The sequence below is a fragment of the Pholcus phalangioides genome, unplaced genomic scaffold, assembly GCF_987345545.1.
Source record: "Pholcus phalangioides strain wild (caught in Gottingen) unplaced genomic scaffold, Ppha-v1.0 ptg000040l_1, whole genome shotgun sequence".
Taxonomy (NCBI): domain Eukaryota; kingdom Metazoa; phylum Arthropoda; class Arachnida; order Araneae; family Pholcidae; genus Pholcus; species Pholcus phalangioides.
Window position 1 is genome coordinate 6711025 of NW_028301626.1, and position 24581 is coordinate 6735605.

General features: G+C 37.0%; 1 protein-coding gene across 3 annotated transcripts in view; it reads right to left on the reverse strand.

Annotated features, from left to right (window-relative positions):
• Window positions 1-24581, reverse strand: part of LOC149065414 (terminal uridylyltransferase 4-like) — a 101809-nt gene that overhangs the window by 74080 nt on the left and 3148 nt on the right. For all 3 annotated transcript variants that reach the window (XM_089254215.1, XM_089254216.1, XM_089254217.1), the window contains exons 2-7: window positions 17382-18190; window positions 17112-17263; window positions 14851-14955; window positions 14449-14623; window positions 10855-10992; window positions 8389-8588 (exon numbers count right to left, since the gene is read on the reverse strand). In XM_089254215.1, the coding sequence (XP_089110341.1) occupies window positions 8389-8588; window positions 10855-10992; window positions 14449-14623; window positions 14851-14955; window positions 17112-17263; window positions 17382-18183 (1572 nt within the window). In that variant the 5' untranslated portion in view covers window positions 18184-18190. The remainder of the gene's footprint in view (window positions 1-8388; window positions 8589-10854; window positions 10993-14448; window positions 14624-14850; window positions 14956-17111; window positions 17264-17381; window positions 18191-24581) is intronic.

Here is a 24581-nt window from a genome sequence, read left to right on the forward strand (position 1 = left end):
TCAACGTAACTATGTCGGGTAATAAATATGTTTTGGTCATGATGGACAATTTTTCTAAGTTTATTGAAGCCATAGCATTGCCAGATACGAAATCTGAAACGTTGGCGAAGACATTTTATTCCGAAATTATTGCACGATATGGACGGCCTCAATTTTGTCTTACAGACAGAGGTGCAAACTTGCATAAGTCAGTTTTTCGTGCCATGCTTGAGAAGTTGAAGATCAAACCTTTAGCTACCTCAGCATTGCACCCCCAGACAAATAGCAGTAATGAAAGGAGTCATGCGACAATTACGCATACCTTAGCGTGCATGATAACGGAAACCGAAGAATGGGATGATATGTTACCCCATGTTTTAATGTCTTATAGAAGTGCTGTTCATGCGGTGTTAAAGGAAACACCCCATTTTGTCCTCTTTGGAAGAGATATGGTAACGGCAGGGGAATTGTTGAAAGAACCACCTGTTTTTAATTATTATGCGCATGAACAATATGTATTGCAGCTGCTGCCAAAGTTACAGAAAGCACATGATTTTGTACGTTCTAGCATGCTGCAAGCAGCAGAACGTCAAGAGCAGTATCGCGACAGAACGGCTGTTGACAAGAAGTTAAAATTAGGTGACTCCGTATATTTATTTACCCCGGGGAAACCCAAAAGAGGGGTGTCTCATAAATTATGTAGGCTATCCACGGGACCATATAGAATCATTGAACAAAAATCTCCAGTGTTATTTAGAATAAAAAACGTACATAAACCAAAAGATATTCAACTGGTCCATTCGGATAGACTCACAAAAGTATCATTACATAGGCCATATGACCCATTTCCTGAATTGAGGGAAAATGAGTCGCAAGTAGAGGACAGGTCAGAAGTAGAAATCGTAAGTGCAGGGGGAAATTCAGACAACGAAGAGGAAAAAGAAAATGAAGCCAATGGGGGGGAGTTACAACTGCCTGAGTTATGGCATTCGTACATAATCCCCAGAAGACAGACGCAGTTGCCTCCGAATGCAGAGTGGGGAAACCGAAACCAGCTGGGAAACCATGTCTCTCCAGAAAGTTTTCACGTAGACCCCCAACAGTTATCTTTTATTGATGACGCGTGTAGTGTAAATGAAACCGAAAACGAAAGCAGCTTAACTGCCGCGAATGTGGCTGATACTCAGTCAAATTCTGAGGCAACACGTTACAATTTACGTGCGCGCAATGTGTATGGTAGAGTGCAAAAATTGAATTCTATTGACAGGATGGCAGAAAGTACCAATCCTGCTGGAGATGGAGAGTTGGAAGGTGGAACTAGTAATGATGCGAGTAGCAATAATATGAATATTGCTGATAAATTATTTGCTTGGATGGCACAACCTAGTGCATCACAAGAGTCGGAAAAAACGGTGCTGGACCGATTAGCTGATAAATTGGCGAGTAAACTCTTAAATGTCATTGAGGTGAGGAATTGAGAAAAAAAAAAAAAAAATCCAAAGAAAATTTAAAGTAAATCATATTAATTTAATGAATAGTAATATTAAATTGACTTAATGCAGTGATGTGGAGGGACTAAGGAAACATGGCAGGAGTGTTGAGTATGACTTCTCCATTAAAAAAAAAAAAAAAAAAAAATCAAAACATAAGCATTATACCTTAAACGCATTCAATTAATTTCAGATTTTGGTGCTGGCGCTATTGCCAGTGGTGGCGCTCAAACACAACGCAGAATATTGTTTGTTTAATGAAGGAACTAAGAAGTGTTCCCATGCGGCCCCCAAAGAATACCTCGAGTATTTCCCACGAAATAGTTGTGCTATCTCAAAGCTATGTAGCCAGTGTGACCAGAAAAAGTGGATTAGTTACATTTGGTCACCACTAACGGAGGAGAAATTCATTACACCTCGCCTGTTCACAATATCACAAAATGCATCATTAACTGGAACGTCACGAATCTTCGAATGTGATAAGGATGGATTTCCTTGTGCGTGCACTACTCAGTTGCCTTGTAATGGAACTGCCGAGTATTGCCAAGAAGTAAATTGCAGTAGGGAATCAGCATGCTTTTGCCACATTAAGGTTGGTCGATCCAATATATTTCATTATGACGGTGTTAAAAGAATTGATGAACCCCGAGTAATATCCTTAAAATTTTGTGAGCACCCATTAGAATACTCACAAACACATCAACGTCATAGAAGGTCGCTACTTGATGAAGAGGAGGCTATATTCACCTTGAATGGTGAAACTTTGGAATTTCATGATCCTATTGTGGCAGTGTCATCTCCAGGACTGTTGATCGTGCGTAAAGAGGGCCTGGAAACAATAATTCACTTTAATCTCACATCTACTCAAGCCGTAGTTCCAGAAAACTTTCTTCGTTTTCCAGGGACATTGCGATTTATTTTCGTAGCCGAGAAAGGCGGTCACACGATACGAGAGGAGCTGCACGTCAATGGTCGTACGATATGCAGAAAGTTACCGTGTTTCTTTTGTATAGCAGCATTTCAGCATTTGAAATGTCTTCCACCAACGGCAGCATATTTCGTCTACACACTGTGTATATTGTTAGCTTCAATAACAATAATTTACTTAAAATCCGCATTGGTGGCGATTTTCCAAGTGGTAAAAACAACAGTGGTGGTTGTTTACCAGATATTTCGATTGATTAAAGGAACGGCTCGAATTACGATGATAGGAGGTGCTCATGTGGGAAATCGTTTGCGAAATTCAGTACAACAAACGCAAGAGTATCTTAATCGTGTAGGGATGCCAGAGTATGCAGTGAACATGCTGGTATTAATAACATTATTTGCTATGGTGCAACCCTCATCAACCCTATGCAATAATCATTTAATCGTGCAATCGACTACGGCAGAGTGTGAGGATGTTCACGATGCGCAATCATGTAAAATGACCACTCAAGCGACGGTGACACTAGAAAATTTACATTACACTCACTGTTTATGGTTTCAGGACGAAAATAAAAATATTTATTTTCATTGAGTATCAAACTGAATAAAGTTAGATGCTCATGGAATACTCAGAGGATGTACTTTACATTTCCCACGGAATTGAAGGCGGTAGCACAGGTAGCGTGTCCTCAAAATGTTATGTGTGGTTGGGGAGAACACTGTGTTTCTGGTAAAAGGTTCTCAGCCGAAACAACGGAATCTAAACAGTTTCCGGGAATTAACAGATGTATTGCGATTGATGGAGGTTCATCGTCGTATCATATAATAGACTCGCAACCTTGTTTATTTTACAGAGCTTTTCTGGTTCCAGACTATCTCCGTACCTACGAAATCAGGGCGATTACAGGGTATACTTGCTCATACGATCTCGAAATGGAGGAAAGTATGAACGGAACATCACAAGCCACTGTGATGAATTACGCGATGTCTACAACGAACGGCATAAAAGTAAAAGTTCTAGGAGCTTATGATCAACCGACTCAACTTATACAGAAGTCGCTCATTAGGCGTGTCGGGAAACAACGTGAAGCATATATGGAATATGTTTCGCCAGCAGGGGTGCCTCAAGATAACGCAATCGGGCAGGTTCAAGCAAACGCATCACTAACAAAAACTTTCATTTTCGCGGAAAGTAGCATCGTGTGTAGTGCATATGAGGAGTTGCTTCGTTGTGACATGAAGAATTCCGCGACAACCGTATGATTGATAGCAAAGTCGCTGCGCTTCCTCGCACCATAGGCTATCATTATTATTTCATTGATGAAAATGAGCAGTTGAAATCGGAGCTGCTTTTCACCAAACCTGTGAATGTGCAACTCATCTTTGACAACTATAACATTGTAGTTGAAAGAAGAACAGTGTGTCCTAAATTTCAAAGTGAGGAAATCACGACAACTGGCTGTTATGCCTGTGCGTCACTCGCCAGAATGACGTTCATGGCGTATTCGACGTGTGCTGAGGGCATGGTGACTGTCAAGTTTGAACGAATCGAGGTCGCTACTAGTACTTTGAGACTACAATCTACACCCACTAAGCAGAGGATTGAATTTAAGGCGGAAACCAGGTGCATTTCCGACAAGTTATGTCTCTATGGCCGTACCGTACATACCTGCCAGCCGCTGTCGTTTTGCTTAGAAGCTGCAGACATTGAACTGTTGCATCCAAATTTAACTACATTGCAGTTTTACGCAGGACAAGTATCTCCTGATCGTTGGTTTTCCGGTTGGAATGGACTTCCCAATACATTCCTGTCACACTTTTCAAGAATTATCTTAATGACATTTCTAACGATATTTATTTTTATTTTCAGTTGTTCTACTCTTGTTTCTCTATGTAGACGATAAGAAGAAATGGAGAAGGTCATTGTATATATGATTTATTTAGGTACAAGCAGACTCACCTTATGATTCTCCCATTGGAAGATGATGCTAGCGAGATCTGTTGTCCTAATCACATATTCTATTTTTCAAATGGATTTTCTGTTTATCATTTATGTTTAATTACAAGCTTTAGTTGAGGGATATTTATTCATGTGCTAGTAAATTTAATATTTTAATGTTTTGAAAGAATATATGTTATTACTTATGTAACCCTTAAGTATTTGTGGACCTTGAAGTCAAATAATTTTAGTACTTGCATGAACATAATCGATATGTGGTGAAGGTAGAAAGTAATAATCATTCTAGCTGCAGTATTTGAAATGTTATAGAAAGAATTGCATTATATGGTGTTGTAAAATGAATGATATAAGTATGATTGTGTTTATCATGAAACAGTTATGTGTTTTGAGTATGACTTGCCCCAACCCAGCCTAGTATAGTATACAGTATTGTTGTTTCAATTCAAATCAACAATATGATGAAAGGGTAAATGGAAGAGGAGGAATGATTCAGTAGTTAACTAGTCCCAGGCTGAGAGGATTGAAAATTTGCTGTGAGCAAATTTTTCCGGCAAGGGGAGGAATGTTAACTTGATGAGTTAATTAAAGATAGTTAATCTTAACGAGATGAGTTAATTGATGGTAGTTAGGGAAAATCGAAATAGTTTATAGATATTATATAATAGTAGTAGTTTTTCAGGGGAAAACGAGCAGAAAAGAAAGAAAAGTAAGAAGTTACAGTGAAGGTAAAAGAAACCTACGATAGTATAAGAATGTATGTCAGGAGGCAAAATTTTGGGTAATAGGGAATCGCATGTGATGGGAAAGTTTAATCCTAGGAGACAGACTGTTGAATTTATGGGAAAAGCAATATTTTGGAATGCAGTTGTATGTAGTCGAAGATAATAAAGGAAATGTAATAAAACGGGACCCTAGTTGAGAATGTTAGGTGGGTAAAATAATATTCGTGTCAAGCTGAAGACCGTGGCACTGGAAATCTTATGAAAAATAAGATAAGGCTAATCTTTGTCGCTGGTCAAATGCATTGATTTACGAAGGAATGTGCGTCTAGACGGTTTCTATGGACGTGGAGCGGATCTAAATTAAATGGTAGGGTCAAAGGTTATGGGAATGTGAGATTTTCCCAGAGAAGGAGATGGGCCAATGAAATTATGTTTAATACTAAAAAGTGGTTCAGACGGGAAAAGAGAATTTCAAGATGAGCGAATGGAAAGTCTTGAAATAGCGCAAAAAGGTGGAGTTGAAATTATCAATCAAAATATAAAGAGATTTTAACAGGAGAGAAGAGAAGGCTTTCCGCAGAGTGAGAGAGTTTTGAGTGTTAGATCAGAGGGATAGGGAGTCGGAATCTTAGGACAGAAGGATGACGTCGAAGAAATGGTGGTCTAGGATCTTTAAAGGGGTAAGTGATGCTCAATATGTATTGTCATGTTTTTAGAATAAGTTCCTCCACATCACTGAAAAAGTTAATTGTTAATGTGCATGTACCTGTGTAATCTGTAATGAATCATCATAATAATGTAAATAAATTCAATGTAAATTTAAATGGGAGTATACGTAATTATTTTCAAGTCTCTCAATAACTTCTAATTAGATTAGAATATGTTTAACCCTGGGTTAATACGGGGATTTGGGGTTGCTCTTCACTATAGAAGGAGACCTCAATCTCAGTAGGAAGTTGCACAACGCGATGGGAATAGGATAGATTACTGGCTTAAATGCATTAATGGGAACTGGCTACTAAGCATAAGGGGAAAGCCAACACAATTTACATGATCTCTTGATGAATTTGTTTTTCCTCATCATTATGCAATATTTCATCATCATAAATAACTAGGAGCAGGTCTCCCTATAAGAAAAGACCCATAATGTCATGGAGGAATCTCTAAAACATGTTTACACCACTCACAGCTTGCTTGACCTACTCACACTACTTCACATCACGTATTCCTCTTTTCAAATGCAATACAAAAACAATATTTTGCACATTTGCACACAATGTTTTACAGAAATTTTGCCAACGTTTTATCTTTGACATTTTCCCTTAGCACGATTAATCCTCAGTACATTTTATTCCTGGAAATTTCATCCCTGATATTTTGTCTGCCCAGACGAAGTGTATGACCATATGAATGGCCAAATGAGTTAGTGAGTGACCGTGTTGGTGACTGTATGAGTGACTAAGTGTGTAAACACATGGTCACTCATTTTGTCACGCATACAGACATTCACTTGATCAGTCAAATGGTCTCTCACACAATCACTCAGTCACTCATACGATCAGTGCAAATATCAGATATCAGGGGCGAAATTTCTGGGGGTAAAGTGTCAAGGATGAAATGCTGGGGGGGGGGGAATTTCGGCATCCCAAACACAACACACAGCATAAAATCTTTTACATGATGTGCTGGATATTTTTTACTGCAGCCCTCATGATACTTCCATTCAACCACAACATTTGCAGTCGATTACGTTTTTATCTACAAAAATTAATTGGAAAAGCTGTGCTGCCATTCACACCCAGAGTGACGTTAAAAATCAGCAAGTCATGCAAAAGCACTATATAAACACCAACTAGAAAAATAGGTGAGATGCTGCGATCAGAAAAGATCACAGTGATCCACTATTAATACCAGGGATCTACAGAATACTGTGCACCTGTGGCCGAGAGTTTATACTGGAACCACAAAAAGATCAGTAGCCATAATAAAAGAGCACGATGCTGTAGGATGGGTCAAAAAGAAAAGTCTGCAGTGGCAGAGCATGCCCTTATCAATAGCCACAGAGTAAAATTCAGTGAAACACAAGCAATAGTAAAAGTTTAACATTTCTTCCAACGTATCGACAGACAGACTATAGAAATCCACAAGAATGAAAACAGTGTCAATAGGAGAGAAGAAACAATGAAATTAAGCAGATCTTTGGATCCCAGCTGAACCTTTTCCTTCAACATTCAGCAATAGAATGACAGCAGCCACTAATCAAATAACTCTGCATCTCTCATCCAATATCAAGTTCTTCAAAACCAAAAAAATGTCCCTTACGGGTGCCTACACATGTAACTGCAAGCTTGACAAGCATTCATGTACAAATCATTTCGTACAAGCATGCTTGAACATTTTGTGATGCATGCTTGTTCAAGACCTGTGTTTGAGCAAACACAACCATGTGGTACTCGTATCAACCTCCATGCTTCAGCGAGCTCTACTTGTGAGTGAGTAAATGAGCAAATGAGTGAGTAAATGAGCAAATGAGTGAGTGAATGAGCAATTGAACAAGTTTCTCAGCAACTGAGCAACCAAGTGCATGAATAAGTGATTGCATAAGCGATGGGGTAAATCAGTGAGCAAATGAGTTAATGAATAAGCAAGTGAGTTACCAAGTGAGCGAATGAATCTTCAAGTGAGCAAATTAGCAACATAGTAAGTAATTCACACTCATTTGATCACACACATACAATTGCTCACAGACTCAGTTCCTCACATGTGCCAAAATGTTTGCAGCTGAATATTTTCCACAAATTGCTTCTGTGTGCAAACTAGATGCTTGTGCAAGCATGCTTGTACCATGTAGAGGCAAAAGGGAAGTGCATGCTGGAGCAAAAAGATTGGACATGCATGCTTGTCAAGCTTTCAGATATGGTGTAGCTGGCCGTATTTGCTGTCACCCATACATCAACTAATCAATCAGAAAACAGTAGCACAAGCCAAGCCACTAGACTCCAGAAAAATCTACTTTATTCCAGTAATACCACTTCCCCTGAAGATGCCAACCACTTGTGTTGGACAAACATTGAGGTCAAATTCAAGTAAACAACTGACTTTAAGCCTGAATAGTAAATTTTCATTAAAAGTCAAATTTCTATCGAACAAATTGATATTGGACTGAGTTTTATTTGTTACATAAAGAAATATAATTAAATCTCGGTTCTACTTTAAATGGGAAAACAAAAGGATTTCCTTACAGTGTACTTCTCAAAGACATAGTAAGAAATGTCACCATCAGTTGTCATTAAATATCCAAAGCACTTACATGAGCCCAGAACTTAAGAACGACTCCCAACACAGACACTCTGTTATCGAGACTAGAATACAGAGAGAGCAGCTTTGTCATCTGAACAGCGTAGCCACTATCCAAGGTCACGTTGAACTTGACCACCACATTTTTCTGCTCGAAGATAATACGGGGGATCTTCTCATGGAACTCGCTGTACACGTTGCAGATGTTTTTGTCTGAAATTTTGGATATTCATCATTTATTTTTTAAAAAAATCACCACAGTTTTTGCAAATGAAAAAAATATTTTTCAACACAACATGGAACTGTACCAGGAATGATCTAAAAATGTTGTGAACAGAACTTTCATTTTATAGTGATGACTAGAGCCTGGATTATATGTGCCTATGTATTTGCATACTTCAGCCTTTTTCAATATCAATGCATATACATGCATAAAATTGAAGAATTTTTAGAATAATTGCATATTTTCAAAAGGTTTTTTAGGTTCAATCGCTTTTTAAAAATAATTTTTCAAATAAATATTGCTCATAACACAGTAAAAGTCCATTATAACAAGTACGACTTATAACAAGAACCTCGCTATTACGAGTAATTGGCAAGTGATTGTCAAAGAGCTAATGTTAAACATACAAAAATATTTGGTTATAGTGAGTTATTTATGAATTAAAATCAGAGTACATTCACTATAATGACACATAAATTCCTGAAAACCATGTTTTCCTTTCCCTTAAGAATTATACATGAAATGGACTAGAAAAATTGTCATTTTTTTTATATCTTTTCACCCTATTCATAGGTGTTTATAAACGGGGCATGTCAGTACCTCCCCATGTAGATAAGAAGCCCACATGCTGTATCTTACATTCTTGTAATCCATAGGCAGTGTGAAAAAAACATAATTTTATCTGTAGCTGTGTTGGTTGGGCAGAACTCCAGTTTTAACATCATTGTTATTTCCCTCAAAAAATCCTTCCCTCCCTCTTTTTTCTTGGAATTTTTCAAAACTGGACACACGCAGGGCCATCTTGAAGAATCATGCCCCTTGAGCTAATCAATTTTTCTGAGACCCTAACTGGCTAAAATGCTTGCCGTCAAATTTACATGCACACTCAGGAAAACTTCTAACCAAATCTCAGTTTTGTGAGGCAACCCGGACTGTGCTCGGGTGGTTCCATATGTTAAGATGGCACCGGACCCAGGGAAAACAGATCCTAATCATTTTCTCGGCCTTAAGTGTTATTAGACATTTTTATAGTACAACAAATACTCCAGTTGCAGAAACTGTCACTTTCCACAAAGTGCGAAATTTTGTTATACAATCAACATTATGTATGAACAAGCTCTAGATTTGTATTTCAGCAAAAGTAGTTCAAAATAGAAAGAATAAGAAAGGTAAATTTATACAAATATAACCACAACAGGCAAAATGCCCAACGAGGTGGCTGAGAAAAAGATGCCCATAAAAATATGGATGTCCCATATTTCAAAAATACAGCAACTCAATTAAAAATGTAATTAATAAAAATTATAAACAATATACACTCGTAAATATTATACAAAGGCCATAAAGAATATTTATGGTTGTCTTATTCTAAGTATGGATCGGGCATCTCGATTTACCCCAACATGTTTATCGTATTTCTTTTTAAACGTGTCAATTGTGTTACAATTTACTACCTCCGGGGGTAAGCTTAGAGTAAACAAATCTAGCTTGAACTCCCCTCCCCCCGATTTATATGTTTCTACAGTGCAAAAAACTAAATCCATTTATATATATATATATATATATATATATATAAAACGAGAAGTTGAACTTATGTTATAACAGACTTTTACTGTATTTTCATAACATGCATGTTTTTTTTCTGGAGGTGGGATTCAGTCACTTAATAGGGATGTTTGTTATAATACAGTAATTTCCAAATATCAACTGTTTTATTGTAACGCTATTTCAAGAAATACGTAAAAAGTTATCAATTTTTTTTAGAAATAGTGTCGAAATTCTTTGGTTACTGGTATTTTGTTACTGAGCAGCTATAATGAGCTAGAAATTAAAAATGCCTGAATAAAAAATATTTAGAAGTTATTTGCATATGCAGTATTTAATATGTTACTTATTGCAAGGTCGTGGTAATAGTATTCTTTGAAATTAACCTAGGCCTAATTGTCTTACCTGGAAACTTGACATACACACCACTTGAACGAAATAGGTCAGACACACAGTGGACTGATACGACAACGATCTGCAACAAAATTGATGTGTGTGTGTGTGGAGAGAGATTGATTGAAAACATAAATCAATACTGGTTTAATGCTTTTAACCAATATGAGCCAATTTCATTGCTCTTTGCAGCTGGTATTGCTTGCTGTATCAGTCCAGTGTGCACCCTGCCTTAGCATAGTTGAAATATAGTTTGATATGTTTTTAGAAAAAAGCATCTAATTGTGTATGGATGCATTCGTTGATCTCCATACTCACCTTGTCTGAGCGTGTCATAAAGAGATGCCAGCATATCAGCAGCATTAAACTCTGGATGCACTTTGAGGATCAGGTCACCCTCGCTACCTTGCATGCCGAACCCGTTCACTGAAGAACCAACAATCTGTATCGAACAACCTAGGTAATAAAAAACATACAATCAGTTCATCTTAAAATTTCTCCTCATTAAACTTCCATTTTAATAAATGTTTCAGCACAACAATGATATTCATAAGTACAAATCAGTTAGTTCAAACTTTGGTTAACTATGCAGGCTCCAAAGCAGAATATGCAGAAAAGTGTTTACATATGTCTTAGAAATATCAGTGATGTTACAGAACAATCTTGTAAAGAATTTTAAGTTAAGGAATAAATAAAAAAACACATACGCTCTCTTTCTATATATGAGAATGTTTACCACAGAACATTTCCAGTCAGCTGAGGGCTCATTGCAAAATAATGAAAACATTCTGCTTTGGGGGAATGCAGGGATCTTCAGACCCCGCCTGAAAACTTCAGAGAGTGGTCAAGAACATAAAAATGAATCACATCTATATAAGAAAGCATGATTTGAAACGCCAAATAAAAGATATATGGTGCTGTTTGCTAGTGTTTCAGGTGAGAAAGCAGGGCTTGCTCTCTCTCTCTCTGTCGAAATCATTTGAAGAAAGCAGTGTAAGACATTTATTGGTGTAGGCTTTCATGACACATGTCTAACTTCAAAATAACAGGCGGTCTGGTCATGATCTTCTATTAATCATTGAACTGCATGTATGAAGGGTGAGCCCATGTTGACCAGCAACTTTCACATCAGAAGATCCCACCACCCACAATTAAAGGGAAACCACAGAAATTGATAGACGACCACGGTAAGTTCTTGCTGTTTTTCAGATGTAAAAAATGGCATACGCCTAGCAGCAAACATCACTATAGCTGCTGTTGAAACATTCAAAATGAATCACAGCCAAAAGGATGATGTTAAAGACCAGAAGAAATAGACATTATATCCTCCTCCTCATACAAGAAACACAAATGTTCAATGTCCTTGGAAAACAAAAAGAATGTGGGAAATGACGTTTGAATGTTAACTCTACCCATGTTAGTCTATGGAAGTTATTTTTTTTTTAGTGTTTTATACTTTATTTCCCACGAGTTCCAATAGGAATACACATTTACGTTTCAAGCACAACTTAGTAAACAAAATAAAGTACCCAACCAACTGACAAAAAAAAGGAACAGAATTCGCACATTTGTAATTCTGGTATGCGGGAGACGATATTTACAATGACATAGCTACTAGCTTTGGAGACTGAGAATCAGGGAAATTATTACACGGATCCAAATTCCATCCAAAAACAAATATGCAAGGGATTTTCCACAAATGAAAATAAAATCGTAAGAATTTGTTTCCTTTCAGAAAAACGTGACATTATGCTAGCCATCACCAACTTGGGTAATTGTCAAAAAAAAAAAACCTTTACTGTTTATGTATCACATTCAAATAACGTCAGGGTTAAAAAAAAATTCTATTGGGCTACTCGATACTGGGACACCAGCTATCACTCGACCACCGCAGCAGCAACCACTCAATACTGGTGTCCCAGTATCGAGTGGTTGCTGCTGCGGTGGTCGAGTGGTCATAGTGACGGACTCCCATCACAAAGTCCTGGGTTAGAACCCTACAATCACCACAGTGGTGGTCGGTTGAAGTTGGTTTTCTGTGTTTCCCACCTTTGAGGCACGAATGCGAGCCAATCCCCTTTAAAAGGTCTCACCACAGAGAGCAACAGACCTACAAATGGTACAAATGTAATTCAATCATTACACTCACTCCACTTCTAAAATATAGATGGCAGCACTGAAAAAATTCAACACAACACTAATTATGCACTCAGACGGAGATAGAAGAATTTTTATGAAGTTTGGGCGATATGGAGTAGAACTTCTGGAGTGTTCCAGAAAATCCAGGAGACTTGGCAGCTATGTGATATATATAATATCTTATGATCCTATTGGGCTACTGATTCATTTATAGGGCTTCCACTCAAAAAACTAGAAAAAAGTAGGAAAAATCAGCATTAAAAATTAGGATGGGGGAGGGTACCGCCCCTTCCCCGACAACATAATCGTAGCATAATTTAAAAAAAATCCCTAATTTTTTTTATTTTTTTTTATTAATTTTTTCTTCCATACCACTATTTTAGTATCTTATAAGATAGACTCAAATCAAAGCAAAATGACAGAAACGACTTGGTCACAGAAACAAATTTTGTCCAAAACAGGGGACTAGCTAACCACAGATAATTCTTTTGTATATTTCCTCATAATATAAAGAATTACATTCTTTTTTGGAGTCTAATCCCACAGTCCAGTCTGTCAACTCTCATAGACAATGCACAGCAAATTATGAAGACATGTAAGTTTTTTGAGAATGACACTCTTTGAGAACACTTTCAAAAGCACAGTGCAAAATGTGTACAACTTCCAATGTCAATTAGTCAAAGTGAACCGAATGGTTTTACTGCATTGTCCATCCTTTTTTTTTTAAAGTGATTTGTTTACGTTTTACTATTCAATGCCAGTGTAATCATTTTTGACAAGTGAAGCACTTTTATTTCTAGCTCTTTGCTGGACATTTTAAATATTGTTTATGCCTCTTCATGCCTTTAAAATACAGAAGACAATTGCTATTAGGTAGCATCAGAAGCACCAAACCTAGAATAGGTCTATGTATCCAACCCTTTTGTAATGCAAACTGTTGTTTCACCTATACATGAAATATGCACAATAATTTTGAATGATGGATGTTAGTTACTATCCAAGACCATGAAGAAGTAAATGCAAAATTATTTTTTCCATCTAGACAGAAGTTTTTAATGACTACTCTACCTGTTGAACCCTCAAACTAAGCAAATGAAAATTAATAAACCAAATGGTCCACATACACCCCACAAATAACCTTGAAAACAATAGAACTTCTGCTTTGGGAGAATCATTAATTGCAATCTACAGCATTTGTAATATTTAGCAATATATCAATGATTTCCTGCTTAATTAAAAATCAGGAATTTTGCTGATAGGATTTGGTAGAAAAGTAGGACAAAACTACAAAAGGATGACAAAAGTAGCACATTTTACCAAAAAGTAGGTAGCATCATACCAAATAGTAAGCAGGACAAGTGGTGGCCCTGCATTTATTGTCTTGTAAGCTACTATTCTGTCCACATTATGCACGAACTCATAGAAACGCTCAAATAAAAGCCAAGGTTCACACAAATGATAAGAATTATTTTTGGAGTCTGCGAGATTAAACAGAAATTTGAGAGAGACTTGACAGTTATGCAATGGCTTTCTATTATACTCAACTGAAACAAAGCAGCTGGTTGCCCATGACATACACCCCCCTCCCTCTTGCCAGCCAGGATCTAAACCCAGACCTCTGCAGCCAAAAGTTCTTGCACTAACAAAATGGTCACTAGATTCCCTATACAATAAAAAAAATTAACAAGGAAAACATAATACTTGAATCATAATCATTTCTAATGTATAAGTATCAACACAACAAAAATTCTGTAAGAAAATAAAATTTGTTACCAGGATGTTTTTGATTGAAGAGGCAGTTGATCCTTATTGCAACGGCTTCTCGTTCTCTGATCATAGCCTTCGTCAGGCCTCTCTGAGCAATCTCGGATATCTGTTTGTTAATGCTGGCGAGCTGTTCGGGCAATGGAGCAGGAAGGAATCTCAGGCTACGGTTACCAAGTTTCTTCTGCAATAGATGACATATATATCTATAAATTTGCATGCAAATAAATACAGGATACAGTTCTACGCAGTCTGTAAATACAGAATATATAAATCATTCAAAAGCAATGGAAAAATATGAAACATTCACATTGATACTTTATGGATATGAATAAAGTTTTGCTAAACCCAATCACTGATCAGTGAACACGGCAGATTTCTACTCACACTAGGTTTTGACCGTAAGCTCACCTGCAATGATCTATCATGCCCAGACGATTCGATGTGAGCAAGTATTTTCAGATCTGAGGACGTATTGTAATCACACATCTCGCATGCGAAAACCCACCAATCATTCTGGAAGAAAAAAACCGAAATTGACAACTGTTATGACAACATCAAAAATAATACATTCACTAGTCTTCTCGATTGAGAATTTGAGTTTTGTCTCCGAGAAATTGAATTAGTCATTTTGAAAAAGAAAGGGGGGTCATCTCCACTTTTACAAATTTTACAGGACAAGCAAAAATTTTTTGTTTTTTTCCATATTTCCAGAAAACTTAAATCAGTAATTTTCTATCGTTAAAGGGGATTACGTATGATGCAAAAATGCCTACATAATTACTTATGGACCTACGGGATGCCCAGGAAAAATATTTTTCCTATACAGAGATGACCAGTTTTCAAAATGGGCACCTGAATGGTGTGGTGGTAAGATGCTTGTCTACCACCATGAAGGTTGCCGTCACGGTCCCAGGTTCAAACCCAGGGGAGAATATAAATAAAATATTTTCCTAACGAGCTTGAGGCAACCACCGATAGATGGTGCCTTTGTTTCTAACCCAACTCATTAATGGCAGTATATTGCAATATAACCACAGTTGTCTGTTTGGTGAAGTAGTTTTCAAAATGAACATTGGAATGAGATCCACCTGGAAGTGCTTTAACAGATGAAATATGCCCCTTTTTCATATGGAATACATGAGTCTATGCTAAAGGTCTGCGAAACCACCAAAAAGTGAATTTGTGAAAAAATTAGAGATGGCCCCTAGTCAAAATGACCGATTTAATTGTTCCAATAAATTTAAATAGACAAAAACAGACGTATGTTTTGCATGCATTACTGACATCTCATAGTAAATTGAATGTCATGTCACCCATCAATAAACTTTATTCATGCGTATGAAGTAGCAAGCGGAAAATTCCTTACCAACAATTAACCGCCAGAAAATTCACTGACAACAATTCACCAAAAGGAAGTCTATAGACAAACAATTAATAAACAAATCATAATAGAGTAGATGAGTGAGTCAGTGAGCAAGTGAATCAGGGAATTAGTGAGTAAGCAAGTAAGGGAGTCACTCATTCACTCAGTAACTCACCTACTCCCTTGATCACTCATACAGTTACTCACTCACTCTGTCATTTATATAGTTATTCACTCTGTCTGTCACTTATCCGGTTGCTTATTTACTCTATCACTCATACAGTTATTCACTCTTTTTGTCACTCATACGGTTATTCACTCACTCATACAGTTACTCATATGGTTATTCGCTCACTCATACAGTTCCTCATACGGTTATTCACTCACTCATACAGTTACTCATACGGTTATTCACTCACTCTCTCTCACTAATACAGTTACTCACACACTCACTCTCATTCATAGTTATTCACTCACTCACTGTCATTCATATGGTTACTCACTGTTTGTCACTCATCCAGTTACTCACTCACTTTGCCACACATACTGTAACTCTCACTCTGTCACTCATATGGCTATACACCCACTCACTGTCACTCGTATTACTCACTCAGTCATTCATTTGGTTACTACTACTTCAACAAACACCAACTCTGGCCATATCGCTATAGTGCAATTTACTGCCATTAGTGAGATGGGTTGGAAGTGAAGGTGCTGTCTATCGGTGGTCGCCTCGAGTTCGTTAGGGAAAATATCTTATCTATATCCTTCCTTGGGTTCGAACCCGGGACCCAGACAACAACCTTCACGATAGTAGACGAGTATGTTATCACCATGTCACTCGGGCACTCATTTGGTTACTCACTCTTTGTCACTCATATGGTTATACACTCACTCTTTGTCAATCATATGGTTATACACTCACTCACTGTCATTAGTATTTCTCACTCTTTCTGTCACTCATATGGTTTCTCATGTACTCTGTCACTCATATGGTTTCTCTATGTACTCTGTCACCCATACTGTTACTCACTCTGTCACTCATATGGTTACTCACTCACTCGATTCCTCATACGGTCAATGGTCACTCACTCGGGTCATTCATACGGTCACTTACTCATTCACTAGCTCATTTATTAACTGATTCTGACACTAAAAAAATATAGATTTTTTTTTTCTAACATGGTCGAAATTCTTTGATGTTTTTTAGAAGTCCTGGGCATTGGAATAACACAGATCTGCCCCTCGCCAATTCAATCGGTCTCTAGCGATTCACTGAAAGCAAAAATAAGTAATTCCTAGATACCTTTTTACTTTGATATGCTACGAATTCCACCTCATTTGTCGGGACGAGATCTCGGTTGAATCTAATGGCGACTGTGTTCTTCCTCGAAACCTTGGCAGGCTTTTCAGCCCTGGACGATTTGTCGCCATGATCTTCCGTAGAGACACCAGAAGCTACAGTGAGAAGATAACGAAGAGCATTAGACAAGACACATTACAACACTTCATAACTTCAAAACCTATATTTTGTTTGGCTAGAAATTCCGCAAATATGTAAAGAATACAGTTTTACCTTTTCCTGGGTCTGCCTGTTTGTCTAACTTTGGTTGTTTCTTTTTTCTCGATTCTTCCTTCTCTGATTTCTTCTTTTCTTTCTTTTCTCTGCCCTTTTTCTTCTCTTTTGAATCTGTTTTCCTTTTCGGAAGATTATCTCGTGATTCGCTCTTCTCCTCTTTCGCTTTCACAATGTCAGATGTACTACTCGAGTGATAATGATGATGTTCACTCGTTTCACAAATTTTCAGATCCTCCACTGAATCATCCTTTAAAGAATCTGCCATTTGCTGATGTGTCTGTAGTAATGTTGTTGCATTAGCATCAACGTCGGTCAAACTGGAAATGATAGCTTGTATTTTTGTCTGGACTCTCTGGTTCATTTGCGGGAGAGATTGAGCAACTGTGTCTGGTTTACTGGAACGACTAAAACCAGGTGGGGGTTCTCTACGGTCGAGCAGATCTTCTATTGCCACCATATTGGTGCTGCTGCTATCACTGCCATGACCTGCGAGGTGCTGGGCAGCAAAGTTAGTCAGGGCTGCACGATCTATCAGTTCGCTGTGCCGGTCTTCATTGCCATTATCCCTGGCTATGTTCTTCAGTTGGTTTTTCTGCTGCCCAGCAAACTCCCATTCTTGGAACGGTGAATAAGGGGAATGGGATATAGTCTTGCTGGCCACTGGACTTATCACAGATGGCAGCTGCTTCTCGCTTCTGATCGGAAGTTCCGGACACACGCCTCTGTCAGGTTCGTCTGGGCTTTTGAAAAGCATCGCCTTCAGATGCTTCTCTATGATTTTACACTGATCCTCCTCCATGTCTTACCTGAAAGACAAGATAGGGGAGATATGTCACAGACAATATTTGATAGCATTTTCAAAAATTTTAACATGCGTAAGAAGCTATTGAGCTGCCACTGAAAAGGAAGAGATGTAACATGACTTAGTGCTTGAGCGAACGAGCAATTTTGGGGAAAGCAAATCAAACAGCAAGACAGAAGTATTTGATTGATGGAGAAATGGCGTAGAAAGCAGTGGTAGTGAGATTACTCAGTTTGAATGTACCGAGTTCAATAAATTTAGTTTTATTATCGTTTGAAAAAGCTTGGTGTATACCTACTGCTTGAAGATGTGGCCATTTCATTGGGAAGCTAACACATGAAACACATAGGGCCTAAGTAATATATAGCACACGTGCTCAACCCATGGCCCTCGGAGAGTTAGAATTTACTACCCCCTGGGGTAAGTTATTCCATTTATATATATACATGATGAAATATTATACAATGCCCATAAAGAATACTTATGGTTGTCTTATTCTAAGTATGGATAGCTTCTCGATTTACCCCAACATGTTCATCACATTTCTTTTTAAACGTGTCAGTTGTGTTACAATTTACTACCTCTGGGGGTAAGCTATTCCATTTATTAAGATCTATTAGAGAAAAACTGTGACACCATAACCTATAATTTTCCCTTACCAATCGATACTGGTGTCCTCTTGAAAAAGCAGTCAATTGAAGGTGTAACAATAATTTATGGTCCATCCTATCCATCCCATTAAAAATTCTCAACACTTCAATCATGTTTCCCCAACACCTGCATTCATCCAATGCAAAAATATTCAAAAAAAAAGTCTCTCTTCATAACTCAAGCCCCATATGCCAACAAGGACACACATAGCTCTTCTCTGCACCCCCTTCATCCAAGTCTATGTCCCTCTGTAGGTATGGTCTCCAAAACCTTACAGAATACTCCAGTCCAAGATGAACAATGTCTCGGAAAAGCGAAAGAATGATTTCAGGAGAATGCAAAGAAACCTTTTTGAAAATGAAACCAAGCATTATTCATTATTTCATCGTTGAACAATGTTCAGAACCTAAGGCGCACACAAATAAAAATTCCCAGATCAGCGATCCTAGTTGCATCCAGAATAACAGGACCATTAAACTTTTGAAATGTGGAATTTGAGTTGTTCGAACCAAAATGAGCAACCATGCTTTTGTCACCGCTAAATGTCATGCTCCAGTCCTGTTTAAGTTGGACTGCAGCAACTCCTTATCCTTTAGATTCTGATTACCTCCATTAGCTTCACGTCATCTGTGAATTTGCTAACAATCCCATCAATACCTGATCAAGTTTATCGTAAAGAGTGAGAAAAGTATAGGACCAAGGGCACTTCCTTGAGGAACTCCACTTGTGACGCCTATCCAATCTAAGAACTCCCCATTCACCATAACCTGTTGTGACCTATCTCTTAACCACGATTCTATCCAATTCAGTAAGTTACCCCTAATCCCAATCTCGTGTAAAAAATGCCTCAAGAGTTTACCATGTTGGGCCCCATCAAATGCCTTCTGCAAATCAAGGTAAACAGCATCTACATTTTTACCCAGTCACATGATCATAGAAGCAAAGGAGGTTAGTGACACATGACACTTCCCCTTCCTGATTATCTGACAATACACTATTCTCGTCTATCCACTTCACCTATTGCCTTTTGATAAGAATTTCTAAAGTTTTCGAAAGAGTGCTCGTCAAACTCACTGGATGGACCCCATAGAACATTTCCAGAATTCTTAAGGGACCCATAACACATTTCGAGATCTCTTAGGGCAGTGTTTCTCAACAGCCGGGCCGCGGCCCAGTACCAAGCCCTAACAATAGTCACACTGGGCCGTGATTGGGATTTGCAGTTTCATTTTCCCCCATTAATTTCTCGTCGGTTGTGTGTATGACCGGACCTTTCACTTATGAAAAAGACATTTACCAGGCTGCTGGCTTCCAAAGGTTGAGAACCACTGTCTTAGGGAACACTATAGCATGTTTACCGATCACTTAACCAGTCATCTGGATATGACAGGCATTTGCTGTCACTGCCATGTGTAACAGTAGTGCCTACGATGATCATGTAATTTTTCGGTCTGTATCTCATGGATATGACAGAATAATTCATTATACAGCTGCTGCCAATTCCTTTATTTTATTATCTGGCCACTAGATGGACTTGAAAAATAATGTTTCAAGGTAGTCTGGGGTTATTATTATTTTTGTCGTGCTTTGCAAGGCTGCATCCTCAAGCACTTTTTTCCTTTTTAAATATATATATATTCTATTTATATTATATAAGATTTACACATCATTTTGTAAATTTCAATACAGCATTTTTAACATGAATTACTGAGGAATATTTTCCTGCATTCGTTTGAACTTGAACATACCACACTATCTCATTGCAATTAATTAAGAATTTGTTGTGTCTATTCAGAGAACTAATTAGTTTTATGAATTAACTTTTATTGCTATTATTTTTACAATTTTAAATGTGCAACAAAGAACATCAGTTTAAATTTTTTTTTTGAAAGATTCTAATTTTTAATAATGATGCTTTTAAAAGCGGGAAAAAAAAAAAAAAAAGCATGCACATCTCCATAAAAAGGAGCACCGCAGGTAGCACATGGAGAAATGAATTGGCCAAATGACTGGTTAAGGGACCAGTAGCACATTTACAGACCCGTTAAGCAGGGTTGGGTTTCTTCCAGGACAGTGGAATAAATTGAAGAAACTGAATGTGCATTAATTACTGTTTAGTTGAAGTACACATAACTAATGCTTGTTATTTCACCTCATTGGTTGTGAAATAATATCAAATATGTTTTAAAAACAATATTTTTTTAAACATTTAGTTATAAATATTTCGCCACACACACACAAAGATATGCAATATTTAATTTTCTAATACAGCACACATACTAGAACAAATTATTTCAATTACTGATCAAAATGTTAATCTGAGTATAAAAAATATTATACAATTTAAAGTATAATTAATGTTTTTAGAAAATAATAAGTTTCATGTGTTCAATTATGAGGAGTAACATGTCATGTTTAACAAAAATGTAAAAGTATTTTAGGAGTTATCATAGGATTTGTGTATGATCGACAGGCATTCCCTATGCAATAAGACCAAAGCTGCTGGGAAACATCAGATATAGCAGCTAATTTAAATGCTTAGAAACATTTTCAATCGTAATGTTTTTTCATCATTGTGAGAGACTATCTCCATGAGGTGGATAGAAGCATACTTGACATAATTTGAAATTGCATAAATTGCACTCAATATATCAGCTACAGAGAGATTGTGCAAATAGTGCTGATTATCAAAACAAATGAATGGGCCTTTTTACAAAATGCTGACTTGATGCCTTATTTGTAAGTCATAAAATTAAGAAATGAAGAGACTAGTCTTCCCTATCATTTGTTCTCACATCGTATCGATACTGAATATTAGGATGAAAGATTAAATTCTGAACAGGAACTGTGGCAAAGTATAGTAACTTGTGATTTTTTTTTTTTAACTGCAAGTGCAAAACTTGTCATACCATTCAAATTTTAATATAGTATTATGGTAATAAGGAAATATCTGGAATTCTCAAAAAGCTGTGATTGTGTTGAAATGCTTCTAAGGTCAGCAAATTCAGAAAGTTTAAAAAGAATTTTATACATGTTTTTGGTTTCACCCACTCATCTTTGGAACAGCCTAATGGCTGTCATAACAACAAAGGTCATGTTACACTGAACTGATGAAAGTGAACAATCAATTTTAAAATGGTTATATTTCTTGTCAATAAAGGTAATTTGAAGTCCATAACTAAATAAAGGACTTTTTATTCAAATATACAACTAATAAAACCTTTCAAAATTGATACTATATTAACATTGCAGTTGATAAAATCCTCTTGTACAAGGTGCGGTTCAAAATTAAGGGGCAATCACAATCAGTAATGAAATGAAAACAATTGAAAAAATGACAAATTTATTAATGGTTTCAAAAATTTGCACGATTACTTTATTTTTCTAAATAATCACCATGTCGTTCCAAACACTTTTGATATCGTGAAACAAGCTTCTTCAAACCTTCTGCATAAAATTCAGCCGCCTAGGATTTCAGCCAGTTTTGCGCTGTGATTTTCAATTCCTCACTTTACTCAAAACGTGTAGATGCAAGCCAGTTTTTAAGATGTTAGAAGAGATGGTAGTCACTGGGAGCAAGATCAGGACTATAAGGGCGGGATGATCAAAACAATCTCCAATCTGAATTTTTGAATTGTTTCCGTGGTGCGTGAAGCCGTGCATTATCGTGAAGGAGAACAGCTCCTCCACATTCCCCGTCATCTGTTTTGAATAGCACTGCGCAGTTTAGAAAGTGTTTCACAATAGACTTATGATGTAATGGTTGTTCCAGGTTCCATAAAATCAATCAAAAGCACAACCTTTTGGTCCCAGAATACAGTTGCCATGATTTTCCTTTAAGACTTGACTTGTTTTAATTTTTTCGATTTAGGTGAACCGGAATGACACCACTGCATGGATTGTTGTTTCGTCTCAGCATTGACATATAAAATTCACGTTTCATCACCAGTGACGATATGGGAACATAATGCTGCTCAAATTCACATAATTAACGGTGAATTTGAGCCACAAACCAATCGGTATTGCCACTCGTTTTTTACACGTGATAGGCTCTTAATTTTGAACCGTGCCTTGTAACAGCAGTGAATTAAGCTTATGATTGCACAAGTATGAAAGGAAGTAATTTTTTTAGCAGTTTCTTCCATTTCTTCCCCATTTAGTGGAAGAAATGGAAGAAACATTTAGTGGAAGAAACCAGGGGTCTGTTCAGCCAAAATTTTGGTCTGTTTTCCAGACCCTTCACAAAATTCTGGACTGGAAAAACGAACCCTTCACAAAATTCTGGACTAGAAAAACGAACCATTCACGAAATGTAAATTAATGAAAACATAAATTTGGAATTTCATTTCTTTTGTGACAGATTAATTAGATTACTTCGCTTCCCATAAAAAATTACTAATTTCTCACAAAATTAATCATTTTTTTCACAAAAATATGGAAAATCTTCAAGAAAACAGGACTCTACAAAAAAGTCTGGACAGATCCCCGGAAACCTGTTTCTTCTGCTGTTTTTTTTTCATAGTTTTTTCCAACTCGAAAGGATCTTCTTAATCTTGGCAGCGACATACCTGATGAATGTTATAGATATTTCAAAATGCTTTTAAGCACCCTTTCAAGTCCTGCAGAACTCAAAATAATTTCCTCGTCTTATGAATTAATTCATCCTAAGCTGAGAAATCGATTACAGCATAGAACTGCTAAAAACACTTTTGTTTTCAACGTTGCACTGAAGTGAGGAAAACGTGAGGATTTTTATAATATTTTCTGATATTTTGTAATTATACTATTTGTAATAATAATGTTTTCTACTGATCTTTAACATAAGATAGAAAATTTCATTTTCCAGGAGTACGGAAGAGATCAGCGTCACATTTAATAAATGAATAATGTTTAATTTTCTTGTAACTTAAAAAAATTCTCTGGGGTCTGATGAAAAACTTCAGCTAGATATGTCATTCTTGGTCAAAGGACCGATATAATTTTTCTAATTCATTTTACATGAGCATAGTGAAACTGTCATAGGACTGATTCAGATTTATCAGAGGTGTTAAAAATGTATTTGCTAGATGTCTTACATTATAGTGCGAATGAAGAATATGGGAAGAAGAGTGGTTTCTTCCGCTTGGAAGCAGAGTCTGCAGTTTTTTCCAAGCCGAAGAAACTGTCCAACTCTTCAAAAGGCTGATGCTGTTATTAATTTGCATACATAACTAAATTAGTGAAACTAAATTTACTTAATATTATAAAAAAATATACATTTGCTACATGTAAAGCATAAATTCTAACTTATATGATAAATTATTGAAGGAAAACTAGTTTCTTCCGCTCAGAAGAAACCTATTTCTTCCTGCCTGTTTTTCCACTTTGAAAGAAACTGTCCATCCCTGCCCTTACGAGACCCATATCACATTTACGGATCACTTCTTTGGCAAGGAAGATGCAAAAAGCATGACTGTTTTGTTCTTGGCGACTTCTCTCTCTCATCATGCTTTAAGACGTTTTTCTCGCCAAAAAGAATTATACTATAGCTGTTCCTGTGTTACTTTTAGAAACCCTCACTGTCATATTAACGGGTGGCATGGACTTCAGGTACCATTCAGAAATTTGTCAAATGTACCACTTTGGTTACATTTGTACTCGGACATCAAGTAGACAAGATGTCTAAATGTTCTGCTCTTTCCGCTTTATAAATTCTTCCTATATATATGTATGTAATCTATCTAAGTCTAAGGTAATAATAAATA